The sequence below is a fragment of the Caretta caretta genome, chromosome 4 (assembly GCF_965140235.1).
Source record: "Caretta caretta isolate rCarCar2 chromosome 4, rCarCar1.hap1, whole genome shotgun sequence".
Lineage (NCBI taxonomy): Eukaryota > Metazoa > Chordata > Testudines > Cheloniidae > Caretta > Caretta caretta.
In genome coordinates this window covers 139,435,587-139,457,932 of record NC_134209.1, presented here as the reverse complement: position 1 = coordinate 139,457,932, position 22,346 = coordinate 139,435,587, and the positions used below count along the sequence as shown (strand labels likewise).

The 22,346-nt window shown below is 42.3% G+C and overlaps 1 protein-coding gene across 2 annotated transcripts in view; it reads left to right on the top strand.

The window, feature by feature from the left end:
- POLR1A (RNA polymerase I subunit A) overlaps positions 1-22,346 on the top strand; it is a 56,868-nt gene that overhangs the window by 29,777 nt on the left and 4,745 nt on the right. For both annotated transcript variants that reach the window (XM_048849180.2, XM_048849181.2), the window contains exons 17-33: positions 245-327; positions 441-599; positions 1,062-1,160; positions 3,751-3,903; positions 4,149-4,231; positions 5,082-5,247; positions 5,814-6,035; positions 7,839-8,053; positions 9,384-9,551; positions 10,122-10,257; positions 12,685-12,842; positions 13,905-14,034; positions 14,841-14,957; positions 15,911-16,168; positions 17,092-17,292; positions 18,093-18,210; positions 19,434-19,598. In XM_048849180.2, the coding sequence (XP_048705137.2) occupies positions 245-327; positions 441-599; positions 1,062-1,160; positions 3,751-3,903; positions 4,149-4,231; positions 5,082-5,247; positions 5,814-6,035; positions 7,839-8,053; positions 9,384-9,551; positions 10,122-10,257; positions 12,685-12,842; positions 13,905-14,034; positions 14,841-14,957; positions 15,911-16,168; positions 17,092-17,292; positions 18,093-18,210; positions 19,434-19,598 (2,631 nt within the window). The remainder of the gene's footprint in view (positions 1-244; positions 328-440; positions 600-1,061; positions 1,161-3,750; positions 3,904-4,148; positions 4,232-5,081; positions 5,248-5,813; positions 6,036-7,838; positions 8,054-9,383; positions 9,552-10,121; positions 10,258-12,684; positions 12,843-13,904; positions 14,035-14,840; positions 14,958-15,910; positions 16,169-17,091; positions 17,293-18,092; positions 18,211-19,433; positions 19,599-22,346) is intronic.

Sequence of the window (22,346 nt, the reverse complement as noted above, 5' to 3'; positions counted from 1 at the left end):
GCTTGACTTTGCAATCTTACTGTTCTTTTAACATAGCTTTTGTGTGAGTGATTTTTGTTTATATAATATTATATATAAAATGTGTTCCTGAGACCATCCTGCCCACCCAAAAAAAGTCCCCAATATTTTTTCTTGTTGTAGCTATTATACGTGCCAGCAGCAGTCCAGTACATAAATCCCTGGTGAGTTAGGATTCAGATTCAGACCACGATACAATGTATCTTTTTCTATTTCACTGCTGCAGGAGTTGAAGATATTTTGGTCAAACCGCAAGCAGACCACAGAAGACACCGAATCATTGAAGTGTCCACCCATTGTGGTACCAGGGTAAATACATCTTGCAGCAGGGTTTTAGTCCTTGTAACTTTTTCATTTCAAGCCCTTGCTCTGTGTAGTTGCATCTGTTTTGGCACCTAAGAGGCTTTTTTTTTTACTTTCAGGCTGTTAGAGCTGCATTTAACTTGCCAGAAACTGCATCGTGTGAAGAGGTCCAAGGGAAATGGCAGGATGCCCATCTCCACAAAGACCAGAGGGATTTTAATATGGTTGATCTGAAATTCAAGGAGGAAGTAAACAATTACAGCAATGAGGTTAACAAGGTTGGTATTGAGAAGCATCCATATATACTATGTTTGGAGATTTTTCTTATTATGTTAATTTAATGCTGATGAAAAGCACCTGACAGTCCTGCAGACTGAAGTCATCCCTCTGTCCACAATATGGGCCTTTCCACACTGCCCTGCTAGTGTTCCTCAGTCATCTTGTTTTATTTTTTTAGAGGGAGATGACCTCTGTAGAATAAGAAGCTGGCGTGCTGTTTAAGGCCCTTTGAATTTTTGGCTTGTCATCAGAGTCTAGTAACAAGGTTTCCAGCTGCAGTGGAACTTCTAGAGGAGAGTTTCCATAAAATCTTACCAACAATTTTGTTTTCTGAACTATCAATAACATCTGTTTGTCTTGGATTTCACGTTTTTTCTTACTGCCAACAGAAATTATTGTGATTTAATTAGAAATGTGAACTTTAACTCTTTGGTATCTTTCTTTCAAAACTTTTTTTTTAGGCATGCATGCCCCTTGGGCTCCACAGGAGCTTCCCAGAGAACAACTTGCAGTTAATGGTGCAGTCAGGAGCCAAAGGATCCACTGTAAATACAATGCAGGTATTAAAGTAATTACTTTTATAAGACTCACTGGTTTGTTTCCATGGTTCTACAAATATAGCTTATCAAGGGGCTATTTCAGGAATGGCTTGTGTATTCTGTAACAAAGTAGGGTATTTATTCTTAGCTTTGGGAGCTGGGAGGGCACAATTTTGACTTGAGTAACTTTTAGGGAAATATATTATAAATGAGTCAGAGACCTCATTGGCACATAGGACGGTGAGGGACAAGTATTTTCAGTTTGACCACGTTTCACTTTTGCATCAGTTCTTAGAACAGCAAGATTTGTAGCAAAAACAATAACTCCTTAGTAGGTGATGACATAATGAAGAATACCAAAACAAACCCCAGTTCTAACTTGTAATTGTTTTGTTGTATTTCACAATGGAACTTTGTACCATCAAGGTAAAGCTTGTCTATGTAGGAGACAGAGCTTTCTCAGGGGAATGAACTTCCACAGGAACTAAGGGCCATAGTAACTTTCCACTCCAACCATTCTCCATCTGGGAGGAGGATGGCAAAGAGAATGAACCACAGTGACAAATGACAGTCATGTTGCTTAATGCACTACTGAAAGGCGCTCAGATACTATTATGAGAACAGTATAAAAACCTATATCGAATAGAATAAAATTTCTACATGTATTTAAAGATAGACACTGAGCAGAAGAGAGGAATGCCTACTTTGCTGTAGTCTTTACTAAAAATATTAATTTGTGACCACATGCTCAACACAATTAATATTAATAACTAGGGGGATGGTACACAAGCCAAAAGAGTGATAAGTTAGATGTATTCAAGCCTGATGAAATTCATCCTAGGGTACTTAAGGAACCAGCTGAAGCAAATTTGAAACTGTTTGCAATTATCTTCAAGATCTCATGGAGGATGAGTGAGGTCCCATAGGTCTGGAGAAGGGCAAATGTAGTACCTATCTTTAAAAAGGGGAACAAAGAGTACCCCGGGAATTATAGACCAGTCTGCCTAACTTTGATACCTGGAAAGATACTAGAACAAATTTATTAAACAATCAGTTTATAAGCACCTGGATAATAGAATTATAAGGAACAAATGATGCCAAATCAACTTAATTTCCTTCTTGAACAGGTGTACTGGCCTAGTAGATGGGGAAACAGTAGACATGGTATATCTTGATTTTAGTAGGGCTTTTGACACAGTCCCACATGACATTCCCATAAGTAAATGTGGGAAATGAGGTCTAGATACTGGTCGAAAAACTACTCGGAGTAGTTAGTAGTTTGCTGTCACACCGAAAGGGTGTATCTAGTGGGGTCCTACTGGGCCATTCCTGGGTCCAGTACTATTCAATATTTTCATTAAATGACTTGGATAATGGAATGGAGAGTAAGTTCATAAAAATTGCAGATTGACATCAACAGTTTTGGATGACAGGATTATAATTCAAAATGACCTTGACAAATTGGAGAATTTGGTCTGAAATTCAATAAAGATAAATGCAAAATACTCGATTTAGGAAGGAAAACTCAAATACACGCTGTGAGGAATAACGGGCTAAGTGTTGTATTGCTGAAAAGGATCTAAAGACTACAATGGATCACAAATTGAATACGAGTCAGCAACGTGATGCAGTTGTGAAAAAGGCTAATACTCTGGGGTGTATAAACAGGAGTGTCATGTAAGACACAGGAGGTATTTGTCTTGCTGTGCTTGGCACTGGTGAGGCCTTGGCTGGAGTACCTTGTCCAATTCTGGGCAGCACACTTTTTAGGAAAATGTGGACAAATGGGAGTGTGTCCAGAAGAGAGTAACAAAAATGGTAGGTCAGGGTTTCTAAACCTTCTATGAGGAAAGTTTAGGAAAAAATAGGTCTTGGGGGAAAAATAGTGAGGGAGGATTTGATAAGTCTTCATATATGTGAAAGGCTGTTATATACAGGGCTTTGGAGCTGTGCTCCGGCTCTGCTCCAGCTCCAGGCAAAAACCTGCAGCTCCACTGCTCCGGAGTGGCTCTGCTCCAAAGCCCTGATAAAGAAAACTGATCACTTGTTCTCCGTGTCTCCTGAAAGTAGGACAAGAAGTAATGGGCTTAATCTGGGAGATTTAGGTTAGATGGTAATATAAACTTTCTAACCGTAAGGCTATTTAAGCTCTGGAATCAGCTTCCAAGGGAGGTTGTAGAATCCCTGTCACTAAAGGTCTTTAAGAACAATTTGGACAAACGCTTTCTCAGGGATGATCTAGGTTTACTTGGTCCTGCCTCAGCACAGGGTCGTGGACTTGATGACTTCTCAAGGTCCTTTCTAGCCCTACATTTAGATGATTCTGTGATTCTATGAATTGTTCAGAATGATCTTAGGGGACATAAGTAGTAAAGTGATGAAACTGAGCAAAGGAAATCTTTATAAGGAAAAGGCTGGACAAGATGACCTAACTGGACTTCTCTATCTCTTAACAGTGCTTATTTCCTTTATATATAAATACATTTTTTCAGGAGGGAAAAGGTGTTACACTTATGTGAACCAAGAGAGTAAAATAGAAAAATGAGCTTTTTACCATTAGAGGTTTTGCATGTCATTCTGTTTCTGTTCTGCATGCATCTTTCCAATGTAGATTTCGTGCTTGCTGGGTCAGATTGAGTTGGAAGGTAGAAGGCCCCCTCTGATGGCATCTGGTAAATCGTTGCCTTGTTTCCAGCCTTATGATTTTTCCCCTAGATCAGGGGGATTTGTGACTGGCAGATTTCTCACAGGCATCAAACCTGCTGTAAGTATTCTGCTCAGGCTCCTGATTCTATTTCCCTCTTTCATGCCTTACTTGTACCATAACTTATTTACATTCAGATACTAAAGTGGAGCATGTCCTTGTAAATATCTAGACAAGTAGGCCTTATCCAACCCTATTTTTAAGTGCTGCTCTTGAGAACAGTAGTTCATACTTTACCTTAACATACTCCCTGGCAACATGAAGCTGTTTTATATTTTCTCATGAAGATTGTGCTTGTATCTTAGGAATTCTTCTTTCACTGCATGGCTGGCAGGGAAGGTCTGGTGGATACAGCTGTCAAAACCAGCCGATCTGGATACCTTCAAAGGTAGGAGTTGCTCCTTGGAAACTTTCGACATCTTAAAAGTATTTTTTCATGAAATATTTTAACGTAGGCAATAGATGTGCATCATTTAGTCCAATTGTACCAGAAGCTGGATGGTGGGTCCCTAAAGCATGATTTCACCATGTAGGCTTTTGGGCTAAGAAAAAGAAACATTCCCTTTCTGAGGGCTTAGATCCAATGGGTCTTTTTCATCTCTACCTTCTCTGACTTGTATTGATACTGGCTTCTTATCTGTACCAGGAAAAGCAAGTCCTGGGAATGAAAATAAATAGATTAGCATGCAGTGTCAGTTTTCTTGGCCAAATAGTTTTAGTAGTCCATACTCAGACAAAACTCCTAAGGCCTTCAGAATAGGCCCCCCATTTCCAGTGCAGTGAATTTTCAGCAGTAAGTGACATGATGCAAAATACCCTCTTACATGTTCAGTGGCCTATCTCGAATGTGTTGGTCTCAATCCCACTCCTGTTGAATGCGTGTCCATATCATAGAATCATAGAATATCAGGGTTGGAAGGGACCCCAGAAGGTCATCTAGTCCAACCCCCATATCTCTCAACTCACCACTAGCAGAGAGGCCAAAGGTCAAAAGGGGCATAAAGTGAACTACCCTCTTGCTCACTGAGGTGGTCCCTTCAATTCATGTTCAAGGAAAATGGGAGGGACGGGGGGGGGGTGCCATAACTGCGCTGTGGTTACACAAGATTTCAGCCTCCAGGATTCCTGATCATCCCTAAAACTTCTTTGAAAAATACTCACTAGAGTAATAGTCCAGTTTAAAAATCAGTCATAACCTAGTTGTTCCATAGCCTCTGACAACACTTGTTTTCTTGCAGGTGTATCATAAAGCACTTGGAAGGGCTGGTAGTTCAGTATGACCTGAGTGTGAGGGATAGCGATGGCAGCGTCGTGCAGTTCCTGTATGGTGAAGACGGACTAGATATCCCCAGGACCCAGTTCCTGCAACCCAGGCAGTTTCCTTTCATTGCAGATAACTATGAGGTAGAACACACTGATCTTAAACTCACATAGTGAGGGGAAAGGCGTGCACACACTTAGCATCTTGTAGATCTGTTTTGAATACAATGGCATAATTGCTTTCATGGCATTGTCTGAGTGTGCCTCTCTTATTTAATATAGTATTTTATTTCCCCAACTCTTTCAGACTATAAAAGTGTCTTATCAGAATAAGGAATAACTGAGTTGAGCTTGATTCTCAGTGGAGCCTCAGGCATGATCATACCTGTACTCTCCCCTCTATTCGAACCTTGGCAATTGATATGAATCCAACCTAGATTATGCAGCATCACCATGGCCAATATTTTCCCTTCTATACTGTCACGTCAGCCTTAATTATTATGGAGTGGTAATAGTCACATGAAGCAAAAATAGTTTTAAAAGTCAGCTTTGTTGGAAAATAATAGAACACGTTATGAGAACTGAAGATTTTGAGGACCAGTATATGTCCATTTCAACTCTGCCTTTGTATTTTCAGTTATAATAAATGTAGGGTGAAAAACTATCATAAGGAGAACTAGAAGACACATGCTTTGGGTCTCTTTTTCTAGGTGATACAGAAGTCTAAACACATAGATGAAGTTTTATCCAAGTTAGATCCTCGGCAAGCAAATCAACACTTCAGAGCTATCAAAAAGTGGCAAACCAAGCATCAAGCTTCTTTGCCAAGAGAAGGCGCTTTTCTGCTGTATTCTCAGAAAAAAATGGCGAGAGTGAGGGAACAGACCCTAGGAGGAGAGATCATAAATGGCAGAGACCCTGCAACCCAACAGGTAATGCAAAGAGCAAATGAACTGATTTGAAAAGCTTGAGTACAGGATTCTGGAGTGGGGGGCGGAAAACGGCTCCAGCGCCACTTTACTTGTATATTGTGTCTTTTTATCCCACAGTGCTATCTGAGCTACTAAAATGGACCCATCTTTTGAGATAGAATGTGCCATCCTGGTAAATGCTTAATGGTGGGCAGAGGCTAAGAACTCTGGGGCAGGCCCTCAGATCTTGAACATCCACAATGAGTAGGTCTCCTCTGACAGACTGATGCACAGCAAACTAGATGAAAGTCCATTTAACTGGGAAGGATGAAAGGCTGAGTCAGCTCTGCCTGGTATTTCAAGCAGTATAACTGTTCCAAATCTTATACTTCAGAGCACTAACCTGTCTTCTGTAGCCTCTAATTAATAAAGCAAATGTGCAGGCAAATGGTGTAAACAGGTGCAACTCCACTGACTTCAGTGGGGTTTCTTTTCCTATAACAAGTCTGAATTTTCCCCATTAATTGTATGTGGTTTCTTTTTTGCACAGAAGCTCAGTTGTACTTTGTTCTCCTAAAGCTTCATAAATTCTAAAGCCGGAAGAGACCACTGTGATCATGTGGCCTAACCTGCTGTATAACACGAGCCAGAGAATTTCCCCAAAATAATTCCTGTTTGAACTAGAACACATCTCCTAGAAAAGCATTAAATCTTAATTTAAAAATTACCAGTGATCAAGAATCCACCTCAGCACTTGGTAAATTGTTTCTATGGTTAATTATCCTCACTGTAAAAATTGAAGCTTCTAATGCTGGTAACTCAGCTGAAATGATTATAAATTTTCATTGATCTGATTTGCACATTTTGTGATGTAATTACATTTCCACTAATTTTCAGGGCAATGCAGCTACATGGAATGTGAAACTTCTTTTTACCATGGGCCCCATTCATCCCTGAGCTGAGCCCTGGAAGAGAAGGGAGTTACATGAGAAATGAATTTGACCCATTGTATATATCAGATGCTTTTGTTTAGTGTTGGCTTGTGTTTTATTCAATGCAAAAGATGAAAGGTTGATTTCACCCCCCCCCCCCTAAACTGAAGAACAGAAATATGGCCTGAGACAATATAATCTCGTCTTTTTGTCCTGTCAGCACTGATAAGGTTCAAGCTAAATGGAAAATCTCCATTTAATACCTATTGGGCTAGAGCCTTGGCTGGTGTAAACAGGAATAGCTCCACTGATTTGCTAGGTTTACATCAGCTGATGATCTGAGGAAAGTGGTGTTTGTATTTCAGGCGGTGTCACCCTTTTCTCTGAGGTGGTATTGGAACAGTGCCCCATATAATAGGAGTCCTTTTTCTGCTAAAAGTGCCATTTTTCAGATGACACTTGCAACTGACAGAGATCATTCAAGAGTGTATGTCACTATTGATTAAAGTAGGTGTGTTAACTTCAGTGCCCTAGATATTTCATTCCTTTCTGTCTATGAAACATCTTCAATTATAATTGGAAAAGGTATTCTTCACTTTATCCTAAACAGGTGCATAGTGTTATTGCATACTGTTAAACTATATTGGGGCAATTGACTCTCCGAAGTGGCTGCATTTCAGTGGTGGACGAAATGACCATTGTGTATTGCAGGTATATCTACTTTAAGTTGGTTATGTGTTTTTGGATCAAAGATGTGATCATGAATATAAACATCTCATGTCACATCTGATATTATCTCACTATCACACTGGTGATCTTTTTCCCTTCTCTGTGGCTTGATGTAATGCTGCATGGGTAAACTGTGGCTCATTTTGCAATCCTCTGTTTTCAGTTACTGAAGATGTGGTATGAACTGGATGAGAAGAGCCGGAGAAAATATCTAAAGAGGACCTCTAAGTGTCCAGACCCCAGCCTGGCCGTCTGGCGTCCAGATATTTATTTTGCATCTGTTTCAGAAGCATTTGAAAGTGAAGTAGAGAATTACATCAATGAATGGAATGCTCAGAACAATAGCAACTATGTAAAATCAGAGCTTTCTTGTGATAGGTAATAACCTTAATATATTTACAATGCCTCTTTCCTCTCTCCCCTTTCTCTCTTTCTCTCCTCCTCTCTCCCCCCCCCCCCCCCCCCCGCCCCCGCACAAGGAACACTGATTTGGATCCAGGATGGTAGTGATAAAGTCTTTACTATCTGGTGGTTCTGTCTTGACCTTTGTGAAATGGGTTAGTGGGTCTCAGTCTGGTTCCTAGGAGACAAATGTGTCCAGCACAAAACCATGGCCACAATTGGTACCTTTATGGTCATGCTCAACAGAACTCCCAAGGACTGAATTTCCCATAGACACGGATACTTGTCTCTGTGTAAAATGTGGATAATGGTACTGACCTCCTTTTTGTAAAGCATTTTGAGATCGGATAAAAAGCGCTATACAAGAGCTAGGTGTTATATTATTATCCTTAGAGATGCACCTCAAGCCTATTCTGGAGAGAGGGTATCCGCTCTGTGGATAGAGGGCTGACAATCCAACAACTTTCACAAGCACTAAATTAATAAATATGTGTTTTGACATCAACCGTTACTTGTACAACTCATCCTTGATCTCAAGAGGACTACTAGTGTGAATAAGGGTTGCTGGAAGGCACTCTCTGTCAGTTGCACTATACATTTCCTGCTCTATTTATGCAATGGTAAAGTATTATAGTAATACTATATAAAAACTCGCACTAATTCTCACAATACCTCAGTGAGATAGATAGGAATAGCAAGTAGTAGTAAATGTATTCACATTTTAGAAATGGGGAAACCAAGACAAAGAGGTTATAACTCGTTTGAAGGCTCCTAGTTCTATGCTCAGATCAGTAGACTGTGCCTCTCAGGTTTAGATTATGCCTACACTGCCTGGGGGAGGGGTGATCCCCAGTGGGGCTAGACAGACTCATGCTAGCTCAGCTCAAGTTAGTGTGCTAAAAATAGCAACCGGGACATTGTGACAGTGGCTCAGGCTAGCTGCCAGAGTTCAAGCCTGAACCCTGGGTCTGAGCTTGGGTAGCTAGCCCAAGCCGCTGCCAGTGCTGCAGTGCCCACCCTACTGTTTTTAGTACATTATCTCGAGCTGAGCTAGCGTGAGTCTGGAAATCACACTTCCCCGCTGCACGTAGACATACCCTTACAGTTAGATGAATTGGCGTGCTGTTTGTGGAGGACTAAGTGTTTGCAGACCCATCCCTATCACTGACTTTTCCAAAAGCAACCCTGGGTGTAAAACAGAAAACACTCCTGATAACCAGAGTAATGCTGCAGTCTGCACCTGGTTTCTACTTTATACAGTGTTGAGTTAAGCCTCAGTGTGCGATCATCTCTTGTCTGTCTTCAGATTAAACAGCTTGTTGCATTTGAAGTGGCAAAGGTCCCTGTGTGACCCAGGAGAGGCTGTGGGTCTCCTTGCGGCTCAAAGCATTGGGGAGCCTTCCACGCAGATGACTCTGAACACCTTTCATTTTGCTGGCAGAGGTGAAATGAATGTCACATTGGGTATTCCAAGGTAAGAAACTTTTATTCCCTCTGGGTCTGTTATCCCTCTTGAAGATTGTAGATAGTACACATTAATACTTCCTGGAAACTGCGTGTGTGAACTGAGAGCAGAACAATCCGTCGAGGTTACTGATCACTGGTGACTGTGTATGGAAAACAAGGGTGTTTAAAAATGTTGTAGATTGAAAGAAAAACAAATAAAGATAAATCACAGAAATTGGAGATGGAACAGACCTATTAATAGCCATCTAGTCTAAGACGAAGTGCGGTTGAATATCCTTTTTGTTTTGTATTTTTAGTCAGTACGTCATTTTATTTCACATCATTTCAGGCTTCTTAGAATCCAGATGATATTCCAATTGAGAGCTATATTCTGTTTATTTAGTATATATTTGATGATGGGGGAAATGAATACCAAATTGAAATGAACAAGTGTTGCACTGGCCATAGCTTTTAGATGCACACTGATTTGAGGGAGGTTGCAGAGCGTATTGCATGCTACCTCATTAAATGAACTATATTCTTATTTGATTGTATTATGCCCTTATAGCTTAATTTATGAGAGTATTTTCTATTAAAGGTTGCGGGAGATCCTCATGGTAGCTAGTGCTAACATTAAAACTCCAATGATGAGCGTTCCTGTGTTTAGTACCAAGAAAGCTCACAAGAAGGTGAAAAGGCTTAAGAAACAGTTTACAAGAGTGTGCTTAGCCGAGGTGAGCCTCTCCTTTATGTTTTTGTGTATGTTTTGTGACTCCTTGCAGCCAAAAGTGGGTACACTATCAGTCAGCAACTTAATAAACCATTGCTTGTCCCAGATTTTTCCAGAGGGTGCAAGTTTGAATAGGGTGAGAGGGAGGAAGGCCTAGAAATTGATTTTGGGATTTGGAGGTCCTTTTATGACTATTCTTGCCTAAGGAATTCATTGAATAATTAGATCCGCTGGAAAGAGGCTTTGATAAGTATGACTATATAAAGTAAGAAGTACTTGAATTCAAATTCACTTGAATAAGAGCACTGTCACAGGTTAGAAACTGACCAAAGGACAATAAAGAAAGGGTAATGGTGCATAGCAGTATGTTGAGGGGAAGGTCCACGCATTATCTCTGAGGCAGCCTGTCTTGGTCTTGCCACCCGCTCATTTTGTTAAGCTCTCGAATTGGAGATTTTCATTGTCTTTAGCCTTTAGGAAATGCGGTAATCCTAAAGAGACTTGCACTAGAGCAATGGTGGGAAACCTGTGGCCTGCACACAGCCTGTTGAGGTAATCCACGGGTGGGCCACAAGACAGTTTGTTTATATTGACCGTCTGCAGGCATGGCCACTCCCAGCTCCCATTGGCCAGGAACGGTGAACCGCAGCCACTGGGAGCTGCGGGTGGCCGTGCCTGCGGATGATCAATATAAACAAACTGTCTCGCAGCCTGCCAGCAGATTACCCTGATAGGCCGCAGGTTGCCCACCACTGCACTCGAGGAACCAACTATTTTTCTAGGTTTTTCCCTAAGCTACCTGGGGGTGCTGTGCTGGGGAGGAGGAAAGCACTTGGGAAAATGGAGAGCTCAGAGTCCAATCTATTCTGTATTTCCCCTTTTTGACTGCTTCCCACACTCCTCTAATACCCTACCTTTTCCTGCTCCTGCTGTGGCATCTTGTCCCTTCCTAAAACTGGAAAACAGCAGGAGCAAACACAAGCTGCTGCTATGTGCTTGAGGACCTGACACATTCAATGAGCAAGTGAATGTGAGTCACTAGCTTGAGTCTGACCCACTGAGGTGTGTATGAGCTCTTCTGGCTTCTTGGAGGGAACAGGGAAAGGAGGTGAAGCAGTTCTGTCAGAGAAAAGGCAACGTGTATACAAATCTGCCGAGTTAAGTTTGAGCTGAAAGTGCCAAATCAGGCTTACTCCTGGGGGAATTCTGCGCCACTGCACATGCACAGAATTCATGTCCCCGCAGATTTCTTTGCTTCCCCGCAGAAAAATGACTTTGACGGGGAAGCAAAGGGAAGCCACAAGAGAGGTCATGCGACTCTCCCCAGCATTATGTTTCGGGTGCCTAAGGCAGCCGGCAGAGAGGTAAATTGCTGTGGGGTAGGGGGCAGGACTGGGGAAGACTGGTGGCTCCTGCCCTGCACCGGTCTCAGCTGCTAGTCCTGGCTGGGCTGGGGAGAATGGGACCTCCTCTTCCCCTGTACAGCATCTGGGGCTGGGTCAGACTCACCCCCAGATTTCTCCCCAAACTGCAGGAAGCTCTGCAAACAATCCACCTCTCCCCTGCTTTCTGCATCCATCACTCCTCAGCTGCAGGGGAAGAGATCACTGTATGGGGAGCTTCTCCCTCATCCACGCAACCCCTGTGCATTCAGACCCCCTCATATCCAGAAACCCCCCTCCTCTGCCCCCCTAGCCCCACTCCCTCTGCACCTGGACCATCCCAACAACCCACCCGTACGCAGATGCCCATCCCGCTGAGCCCCAACCATCTGCACCTGGACCCTCCACTGAATCCCCCCCCCCAACCTCTTCTCCCCTCCCCTGCAAAGGACCCCCTGCAAAGTCCCATTACTGTGGCACCCAGAACCCCCCTGCATCCAGATCCGAGCCACCCGCACCCAGATTGCCCTACATAGAACCCTTTCAACCCACTCAGGGATCCCCCCACACTAAGCTCCTTCACACTTGGATCCTGTGTTGCTGAGCCTGCCTGCTCACACCTGGTGCACCTGGCATGGAGGGGCAGGGCCCTGGGGTGTTTCTGGGGCAGGCCCGGTCCTTGCACTGTGTCAGGGTTGGGTGCAGCCTCACCACAGAGTCAGTGTCCTTGGGTGGGGGAGCTGTAGAGTGATCTCCCCCCTCTGTGCAGCCAGTGGCCTGTGCTCCCCAGTGCCATGCTGGAGCCTCCACATTTATTTGACAAATAAAATATGCAGATTTTTTGGCACAGAATTTTTAATTTTTTGGTGCAGAATGCCCCCAGGAGTACAGGGTGTAGTCTCCTTCCCCATGTCCCCAAAACCAGCATGCAGGGAGCATTTGACAGCTTGCTACATGCAACTTGTCTCCTATAAAAAGGGATGAAGTTCTGGGGAGTGGATGAAATGCCTTGCTTGGAGGAGGCAGAATTTTACTCGCTGCTGTTTCAGGTCTTGCAAAAAGTTGAAGTTGAGGAGTCTCTGTGCATAGAAGGGAAGCTAAGCAAACACCGTCTCTACCAAATCAAATTTTATTTCCTGCCATATGAATACTATCGGGAGGAGAAGTGTCTGAAGCCGAGGGACATCTTATATTTCATGGAAACACGGTCAGTTCACTTTCAAATCCTTCCGCTGTTCACTCTTCACTCATTCCATCTGCATAGTCCTAAATTCATTCTAGGCTGCAGGATCTCGCCAGGGCTGCTTGAGGCTTCCAATTTTGGACACTTATGAAGGGATCTGTGCAGTACTGTCTATACAGCTGTTTGCTGGGTTAACAAAGGGATTTAAATTAAGAATGGCAAAGGTTTCAAAATAATAAACGGTAGAGATTTGCACATGCATTACATAGCTAGTCTGTACGGGTGGGTAGCGAATTTTCAACTGTTCTCTACTGTCACGCCTAAAGAATAATCTGTATAATCAACCCCCTCTTCCGCTTGTGTAGTATCTATTGCAGGCAGGATTGTTGAATTATAAAGGATTCCACGACTCTCTGACCAAATAGGAACTTTCTTACATCAATAACATTTCAGGAGAGGCTGATTTTCAGTGTTTATTACCAAATGTGGTGTGGCTGAGAGCAGATGGTTTATCTGGGGAGACTGATCCCTTCCATCAGATCTTAATCCAAACTTTACATATACAGTAAAAGAAAACCCAAGAGGAACCATGCTGCAGTTGTTTTGAAAACTGTTTGGGTTTTGTGTGACAAAGGAGGCTTCACCATTCCAGCATTCTTTGTTCTTCCCTCAGGCAGTGTTAGCTCAGACTGAGATCTTTGGAAAAAAAAAGTCTTGACTGCTCTCACTGCTAAAAAAAAATGTGATAATAAACCAGCAGCACTGAAAACTGCTCTCCTACCCCTCTTTCAGTTTGATAGCCCACTGATCTTGATGGGTGAGCTAATTGTTTGTTTAAGCTTTGGATAGGTAATTTCATATGTAACTGAAAGACACACATCATCATTCTTGGGAAGAAAAAAAAGGTGGGGGAGGAAAAGCAAAATAATTTGTCCCACCTTAAAAGTCCTTTTAAATGCATCAACGAGTTTGTCCTCTGCTTCTGAATTGACTGGCTTCCTGAACAGAACATATGCATCTTGCAATGCCTGGAAGATGATTATGGTACTTCTGAGCTTGGAGATTTTGCACTGCATTTTCTTTTAGATTCTTTAAAATCTTGCTGGAAACAATTAAAAGGAAGAGTGCAAAGCTGGCGTCTTTCAACGTGGTCAATACTCGTAAAGCAACTCGGAGGGATCTAGATGGCAGTGGTGGAGAATCCCAAGAAAACCAGGTGGGGGGAAAATTAGTTTCTTAGAAAATCCCTTTACATTTTTCTTTGTGAGCTCAGCACATCATTAAAATGCTATTATCAATAGAATGCTAATGCTTGTCACGTATAGTGCTTTATAGGACTATACAAATACTGTCTCCATTTTTGAAGCACTAATAATTCTCTAAAGGTGCCCTTTATGTATATACCACCTCTGTATTTTTATAAAAACCAGTCTTATTGACAAGGATCTGAAAAGCCAATTTGGTGACACACGCTGCTCAGAATAACATTCCCAGAGAGTGGCACGGAAATGAATAGCTTACTATAGTTTGACAAACTAAGGTCTACTAAACTCCCATGTCCCTTAGGATTTACTGGATGAAAGTGCCCAACTGACTTTAGCCCCAGTGATTGCTGCCCTCACTTCGCTCTTGGGTTGAGGACCTAAGGGAGCAGCATTTTTCAAAGCCTGCTGGCCAGCTCTGTTTCATCTGAAGGCTTTGGGTGTTGGCTAAACAGGGTGATAGTGGATGTATCCTCGACAGACTTGTCTCTTGTTTAATGCCTGAAAGTATCACCAACTGGACATTGTTGCTCCTGTATAAGAGGATTCTGAGTGTGACTTGATGAACTGAATATTCGTCCACTTACATTGAAAACAGTCTCAGGTGGAAGGATAGGATAATGTTGCATTCCATAGGTTTAGCAGAGTGCTTTTAGTTCAGGGGAAGCTTCCAAGTGGTCAGGCTTTTTCTTGTCTAACATTGGGACCAGAATCAAAATACAGAATCTGCTTGTGCTTCTCACTTGTAACTGTTCTCCAGGCACAGGATGATCATGAAGCTGATGAGGAGGAAGCAGGGAGGCTCGTTGATGGTGAAGCAGATGAAGGGGATGCTGATGCTACAGATACAAAACGAAGAGAGAAGCAGGAAGAAGAGGTAATGACTTTGGGACCAATTCTAGAGAGGTGCTGAAGACCGCAACTGCCATTGACTTCGTTAGAGCTGGTTCAGAGAATTTCCATCAAAGCAAAATGTCAAACAAAAATGGGAAAGAAATTGTGAAAACTTTTTCCTGTTTTTTGATCAGCTCTGTGCTTTGGTGGGAGTAGAAAGTACTTAGCATCCCTGGGGATTTGGCCCATTCTGTGAAATCGTTGGCCTGGAACCTCACCTAGCATCAGAGATTAGGTATAAACCACCTTGTCAATCTGGACACCATCTGTCCAGTATTCCTTAGTCTGATAGACCAAAAAATAGAAATTAGAGATGACAAAGACTTGGTGGATTTTCTAGTCCATCCCCTGCTGATGCAGGATTGATGCATCTGGTAGTCAAGTTGTCCTTGCTGTAATTCAATCTAAACTTACTTAATTTCATCCCATTACTTCAATTTATAACCCTTCTACAGAATTCTACAAACCCCTCTTTGTGTGTTTATATTGTATAGTTATTATTTAAGACAGATAGCTATCATTTCAGCATACGGGTGAACCAGTTGAAATATGTGGAGTTCCTTTAGAGTCACTCATAGAAGCATTGCTCTCTTCCCAGAATCCTTGAGGAAACAGCCATATTTTGCACGATGGTGGTGTACATTTATATGTGTGTGTATATGAGATGCAGTCTGAAGTTAATAAGGCTTAGTAAAACTTATCATGCTGAGAAATTATGTCACTATTGCAAAGAAATTGAGACTAAAATGAATACGTACCACTGTCTTTATAGGCAAAACCTGCCTTTTGAAGGGTTAAAAGTGAACTTCATGTCAACCTGTCTATCAGGAAGATCACTTCCACAGTGAGGGGTTTGTGTGAACAAAACTGCTTCCTGCAGTGCTCTCCACATATATGTGGTCTAGATTGGATTTTAAGCATATAATCTCTGTGCAGGTTGATTATGAGAGCGAGGAAGAGAACAGTGAGGAAAATGGTGACGAAAATCCAGAAGAGGACGAAGGCATGTTGAATGATGATAAAAGGGCTGAGGATGCTGAAGAAGGGGTTCAGAATGAATCTAATTTTCAGACTAAAAAAGAAAAAGGAGCCAAACTAGAGCATTCAACACAGCTAAGAGTTAGTGCTGTGATGAGCAGTCATCCATCTGTAGTCAACTATGCATATGATACAGAAAGTGAGCTCTGGTGTGAGGTAAGATGGTGGTGACTGGAAAACTTCTGCATCTGTGTGTGTGCGTGCGCGTATTGATATCTTCAAAGCTACAGTGCACAGTTACTATAATTCAAAGAATAAATAAATCTCTCCAGTAGAATGCTGCTGCTCTTTCTCAGCACTACTGTTGTTAACTTGCGGCTATGTCTATCCAGCTCATGCATGTAAGCAGGTATTTCCTGGCTGTAGATTTTAAATTACAGGAACTGGAAGTGTTTTTTCTAGTGGCAATTAACAAGTTTTCATTCTGCCTCAGGCTTTTTATTTAATACACACCTAGGTCTTTCCATATGAGGGATGATGGTTGACATTACCATGGGAGACTATTTGGGTGTGCTGGAAAGGTGTAAAAGCAAGGCAACAATAGGCTTTGTGTGTGTGTTCAGAGCAGGGAAACCTGCATAATCTTCCAAGTGCATGGCCAGCAAAGGAGACACATGTTAATTGGGGTATGTGAAGCGAGCATGCAGCTTTGCGGCTGTAAGAAGATTTGGCTTAATTGGACTGAGCAGCAGGTAAAGGGATCCTCTGTGTGGCTGAAACAAGAGCGAAATTGTTTAGAGATCATGTCAGTAAGGCCTTGGCTGCTGTGTGAGAGTGAATAGGCCTGGAGTGTATTGTTTCCTGTTAATACCCATCTGTTGGAAAACCTATCAGGATCTGGGGCAAAAAATGGGATTGGTCCTGCTTTGAGCAGGGGGTTGGACTAGATGATCTCCTGCGGTCCCTTCCAACCCTGATATTCTGTGATTCTGTGATCTATCCATTTGTAAATAAATGAGTACTAGGATAAATGTGTTTTTGTAAATCTTTTTCCCCTAAAAAGAAATAACCCAGTGTTTGAGCCTATACCTCCCTGCCCTCTGACTCAGCCCAACTCTGCATTGTTCTTCTTCTTCTAGGTTTCACTGAAGCTTCCTCTGATGAAGGCGTACTTTGACCTCTCCTCCATCCTAACGTCCCTCATGCAGAACACAATTGTCCATGAGACAAGAGGGATCACGCGGTGCTTCTTAAATGAAAGCACCAATAAGAAAGGAGAGAGAGAATTTGTTTTAAACACCGAGGGAATAAACCTCCCAGAGCTGTTCAGATATGCTGATGTATGTAATATGTTTATAACCCCTGAGACGTCTGTAATTGTTGTGTAATGTTCTAGGGAAAAACCTGGGAGGCGGGCACCTACCTCCTCCATTGACTTTCAGTGGGTGCTGGGCACCTAACTGCTTTTTGACCCTCTGGAAATCTCCTCCCAGCAGGTTCAAAATGTAAGTGCCACGTCTCCCTCAAGCGAACCCTTAAGTCACTTTTTGATCTCTTCGGATGGACTTTTGTGCAGAGCCACAGAGTATCTTATTGCCAAGATAATGACCAGAGAGGCTCCACTCTCCTTGCAGCTGTCTCTGAAAGTGTTACTTGAGGAAGCTCTCCCATCTAAGTGAATCACAGTAGTTGGAGATGAATAGATCTGTTATGCTGCCTACCCCATCTCCCTACAAGTTCAGGATTGTTGCATGCAGTGTAAGCTCCAGTGCTTTGTCTGAGAGTTTCAAATGCCCCAAGCATCGTGCTCTCCACTATGTAAGAGACATTTCCATAGTCTAATAGATCTCATTGTTGGGAATTTCATCTGAAATTGTTATGTTTTTTTCTTTGCTGAATTTCCATCCCTTACATCTGATGATGTAAATGATGATGATGATGTTGACCTGGGTATAAAACTATATGTACATTTTCTCCATGGCTAATGCTGTGCCTGCATCTGATCACTTTGTAATTGACTATACTGGCCCTCCTTGAGGTAATTCGAGCAAGTGGAGAATTGGAGAAAAATTATCCCAGTTTATCTGGGGGAGGTACAGTAACTGCTGTAATAACTTTCACCTATCTTCCTTGCCTCCAGCTTTTGGACCTAAGTCGGCTTTATTCCAATGACATTCATGCAATGGCTAAGACCTATGGAATCGAGGCTGCCCTGAGGGTGATTGAAAGGGAAATTAAAGATGTGTTTGCTGTGTACGGTAAGATATTGTTGTTAGATCAGCTGAGTTAGTCTTGTGATTCATCTGATTTTCATTAAGATGGGAAAACTTCACCTCTGGAAAAAGGTTTGGAAAGTGACCTCTTTGCATTAGCTACTCCTTCACTTGTGTATTTTCAGTCTCTTCTTTGAATCTATAATTGATGTATCTAACTTCTCATATTGAATTCATCCTCATGATATGTGAGCATCTTCTCTGAGATAATTCTCTTGTTTAACTGATTGGTTTCCATTTATTCCTCAGTAAAATCACTGGAGGATATTGACGCTATATTTTCTCTTTATATATATATATAGAGTCAATATCCTCCAGTGATTTTAATGTAAAATATTATGATGGCATTGTCCATTGAAACTGTTAAGGTGAAATGGCTAATGCCACCTGAAGTGCCTGCATAGATTTGTCTTTCAGCACTAACTGGCCCATGTCTTACTATGAATTACAGCCCGTGAAAAGAGGGAAGGCTGTTTTGGATGACTGCTGGTCCGCAACTGCCTCTGTAGTAGCTGTTCACTAATATCCCCATTTTTATTAATGCCTAGCTTTTTGTGCTATTTAAGAGCCCTGGGATATATGTTGGTAGAGGCTGTTAACAGACTTCACCATCACACTGTATAAATGTCCGAAGCTCCATCGTAATTATGTGGTGTACACCTGCTGGGGTAAAGCCTCCGACCTCCTGCACATGTGTAGTAATTCCCCAATAACAAAGCTCTGATGATCCGCTGCACAGGATTTAGGGGTAACCATGTGGGGAGGCAGGGGGCAGAGGTCTGTACTGTAGCGGCTGGACCAGAAATGACTTATCCAACTTTGGCTGAACAAAGATGATGTGTGTGTTATTGCTATCTTTTAAAAAAAAAAAAAAAAAATGTACTGCCCCAAAAGACCAGCATACTGTTATCATACATGATGATACATTCGGGTAGCTAAGGCACAATTATCATTATAGGCCCTCTGCAAATCCATTATTTCATGCAATAAAGAGGAGGTCTGATAGTGTTGCAGCGAATGGTTGATGCCAGTTACTGAAAGGAGAAGCACCACTGCATCATTAGTAACTTAACTTGTGTCGTGGTGAAGGAAATAAAGAGATTTTCTCCCCTTCCCCTCCCCCAGCTCCATTGATTAGACTATAGGGATTTAACTTAGTGCTGGTTAGTTCTTGACTGTTCTCATGTTCCCTTTTCCTGCATTGTCAGGTATTGTGGTAGATCCTCGGCACCTTTCTCTTGTGGCAGATTACATGTGTTTTGAAGGTGTTTACAAACCGCTGAATCGTTTTGGAATGCAGTCCAACTCCTCCCCTCTGCAACAGATGACGTTTGAAACCAGCTACAAATTTTTGAAGGAAGCAACAATGATGGGTAAATAGTTTTAGTTGGAATTATAAGTCTGCTGCTGCATTTCACATCTGCTTGGTTTCCCTTTATAACTCTCCACTCTATTGAGATATTTAACTACATTTTAAAACTCTCTACAGAGAGCTCCTTGCATGTCAAAAAGTTTGAGATAAATTGGGATGCTCTTTTTAATATAGTGATGACAGCTGAAATAAGAAGCCTCTCCCATGGGGTGGTTTGTGGAGTCTAACGTTCTTTCAAGAACCAGATAATGCTTGTCTATAATACCTTGAAGATCTGGCCTTTCTTCTCTGTCTACACCGTTAAAACTCTCTTCCAAGTCCTTCTCTCATGGCTATATTGTATCCTCTGCCTGGCCTGCTATAACTTTTTCCATTCAAATCAATTCAACATTCTGCCAAAATCATCTTCCTAGTTTGTTGCTCTGAAAGCATTTGTTCCCCTCTTTTCACCAGTGGCTTCTCCTTGTTCACTGTTTCAAACATAAGCCGCTTGTCTGTATTCCTTTAATAGGTTATCCCCGTTCTACCTAGCTGCTCTAACTTGTCACATATTAGCCAGACCTTCATTTTGTCAACATCCCCAGCTTTCACCACCTACCAATCAGCTTCTTTTTCAGACTCTTTAATACTTTCTTCCTTGCTACCTATATAAATGGGAAAAGCTCCCCAACAAAATCTGTTCCACCATTACCTTCACCTCTTTTTCTCTGTGGATAGACACAAGTTAAGGGTGTGGGATCACTCCTTAACACTGAATATACTGGTAAGAGACAGAAGATCATTTTTTAAAGTTTAGAAAGATGATTAATATTAAACTGCACTGTGCACATGACAATCTGCAAAGGCAAAAGTGTAAATACAGGATTAAATTGAATAAAGAAGGGGTATGCCACATTGTTTCTTCCTGTATTTATATATTTAGCATCCTAGGTGGATTTAGAAATAACATATGATCCCTGCCAAGTGAACATCAATCTTATTTAAACAGGTAACATCACAAATAAACACATGAAATAATGGAAGTAACAAAAGGGCATAAGGGGTCAGTGGAAAGTGCTGTAGGGTGTTTAGGAGTGGAGCGGTAGGTCTGGAAGTTGTTGGCAGCATTCAGATGGAAATTGAAGTCATGGACTGGATTATGGTGGTGTCAATTGAATTTACAACAAATTAGATGCAGTCAACTGGATGGTCTTCTGTCATTTCTATGGGATTAAATACATGTAACCTTTTGTCCTTGCAGTGAGGAGTACTGAAAGTACATAGCATAGTGGGTGGTGCTTGATGTTCCCGTCTCTGCTACAGCTGTGCAAGCGAATAGCTGCCTCTGATGTCAGTCAGAAATAAAGCCTCTTTGTTAGCTTATTACATAAGACAGTCATAACTGTTCTATTTCCCCATGTGATGTTAACAAAGCAAATAGTTGTTCTTTGAACATTTGTCTACGTGGATTTCATTTCTGGTGTATATGTGCCCCAAGCATGCAAAATCAGATTCTTTTGTCCTGCAGTGCCCTAAGTCTCCTTTTGGGCCCCTATCCAAGGGTCCAGCTGTCCCTCGGTTCCTTCTTGCTGCCTATGACATCTGTGAACTTTTGTGATCTTTCTTAGGCTAGTAATGGTGGTTTCTCTTGTTGTTATACTCCTGTTGGCATTTAAAAAAACACTTTTTTCCTAATAGATTAAGGGACACCCCCTCACCCCCACAGGATCTAGCTACTATGTCTGAGACAACGTCCCAGAGCTTTAAAGCTGCCCCTCTTGTGACATAGCTGTTCTGCTCAGTGACAGGCACTCTTGTGCCATTTTTGCCTCTGAGAGGAGCACGCTGTTGTTAGATTCTGAGTCTGTTGCCCTTTCCCTCGCCCAATAAGAGCCTCTTCAAAACTTGAGACAGAAGGGCGCACTAAGCCTGAACCAGGCCTTCTCAGCTAGTGCTCCTGTGTGCTGTGGCTGTACTCCAAGCTCCTGGGCTCACTTTTCATTGAAGAGATCAAATCCTTTGACCAGATAGAGCCAAAACCTCTTCCACCTAACCTTCAGAAAGGGGTAGGAAGGAAGAGTGAGCACAGGCATAGGTCACCCTCTCAGATGCCAATGAGGCAAAAACCACACCAGGTTATTGTGTTGCTTCATGCCACTCAGCCAAAAGCCAGTCACAGCCCAAATTGGGTCCCTCCGATGCCAAACCCATTGTACTGCCTGAATCTGTCATCCACGCTTCTCCCAGGACCAAACTCTCTCAATACCAATATTGACACACTTGGTGCTGAGTACTCTGGTGCCCGTGACTCCAGTACCTATCTCTACAGTGCAGATGTTTCTCAAGACATCTTGTGAGGACTGTGCAACCAGAATCATCCTTGCCCTCCTCTTCTGCCATTAGAGGTCCTTCTGCTTCAATACTGATCATTAACACTACAGTGGTATAGATGAGTGCTCCAGCTTATGTTGTGGGCTTGGGGTTCAAGATCACCAAAGGATACAAGATAGGGTAGTTTCTCCTTTAGAGGAGAACTATTCATTTTTTTCCTGTCCTTCTGAATATAATAGAGATGTCTCCATTCACCTCAGTCTCACTTATGAGCCTTCCTGGCCTGCTGGGGAATCCAGGAATCACCCTTACAAATACAGACACTATGGATTGTGTGGGGGACGTTCAACCACCCCACCTCACAAGACCTGCACCTCCTTACCCCTACAATATACAATCTTGGCCTTGGAATACCTTCCTCTGTTTCCTTCCACTGCAA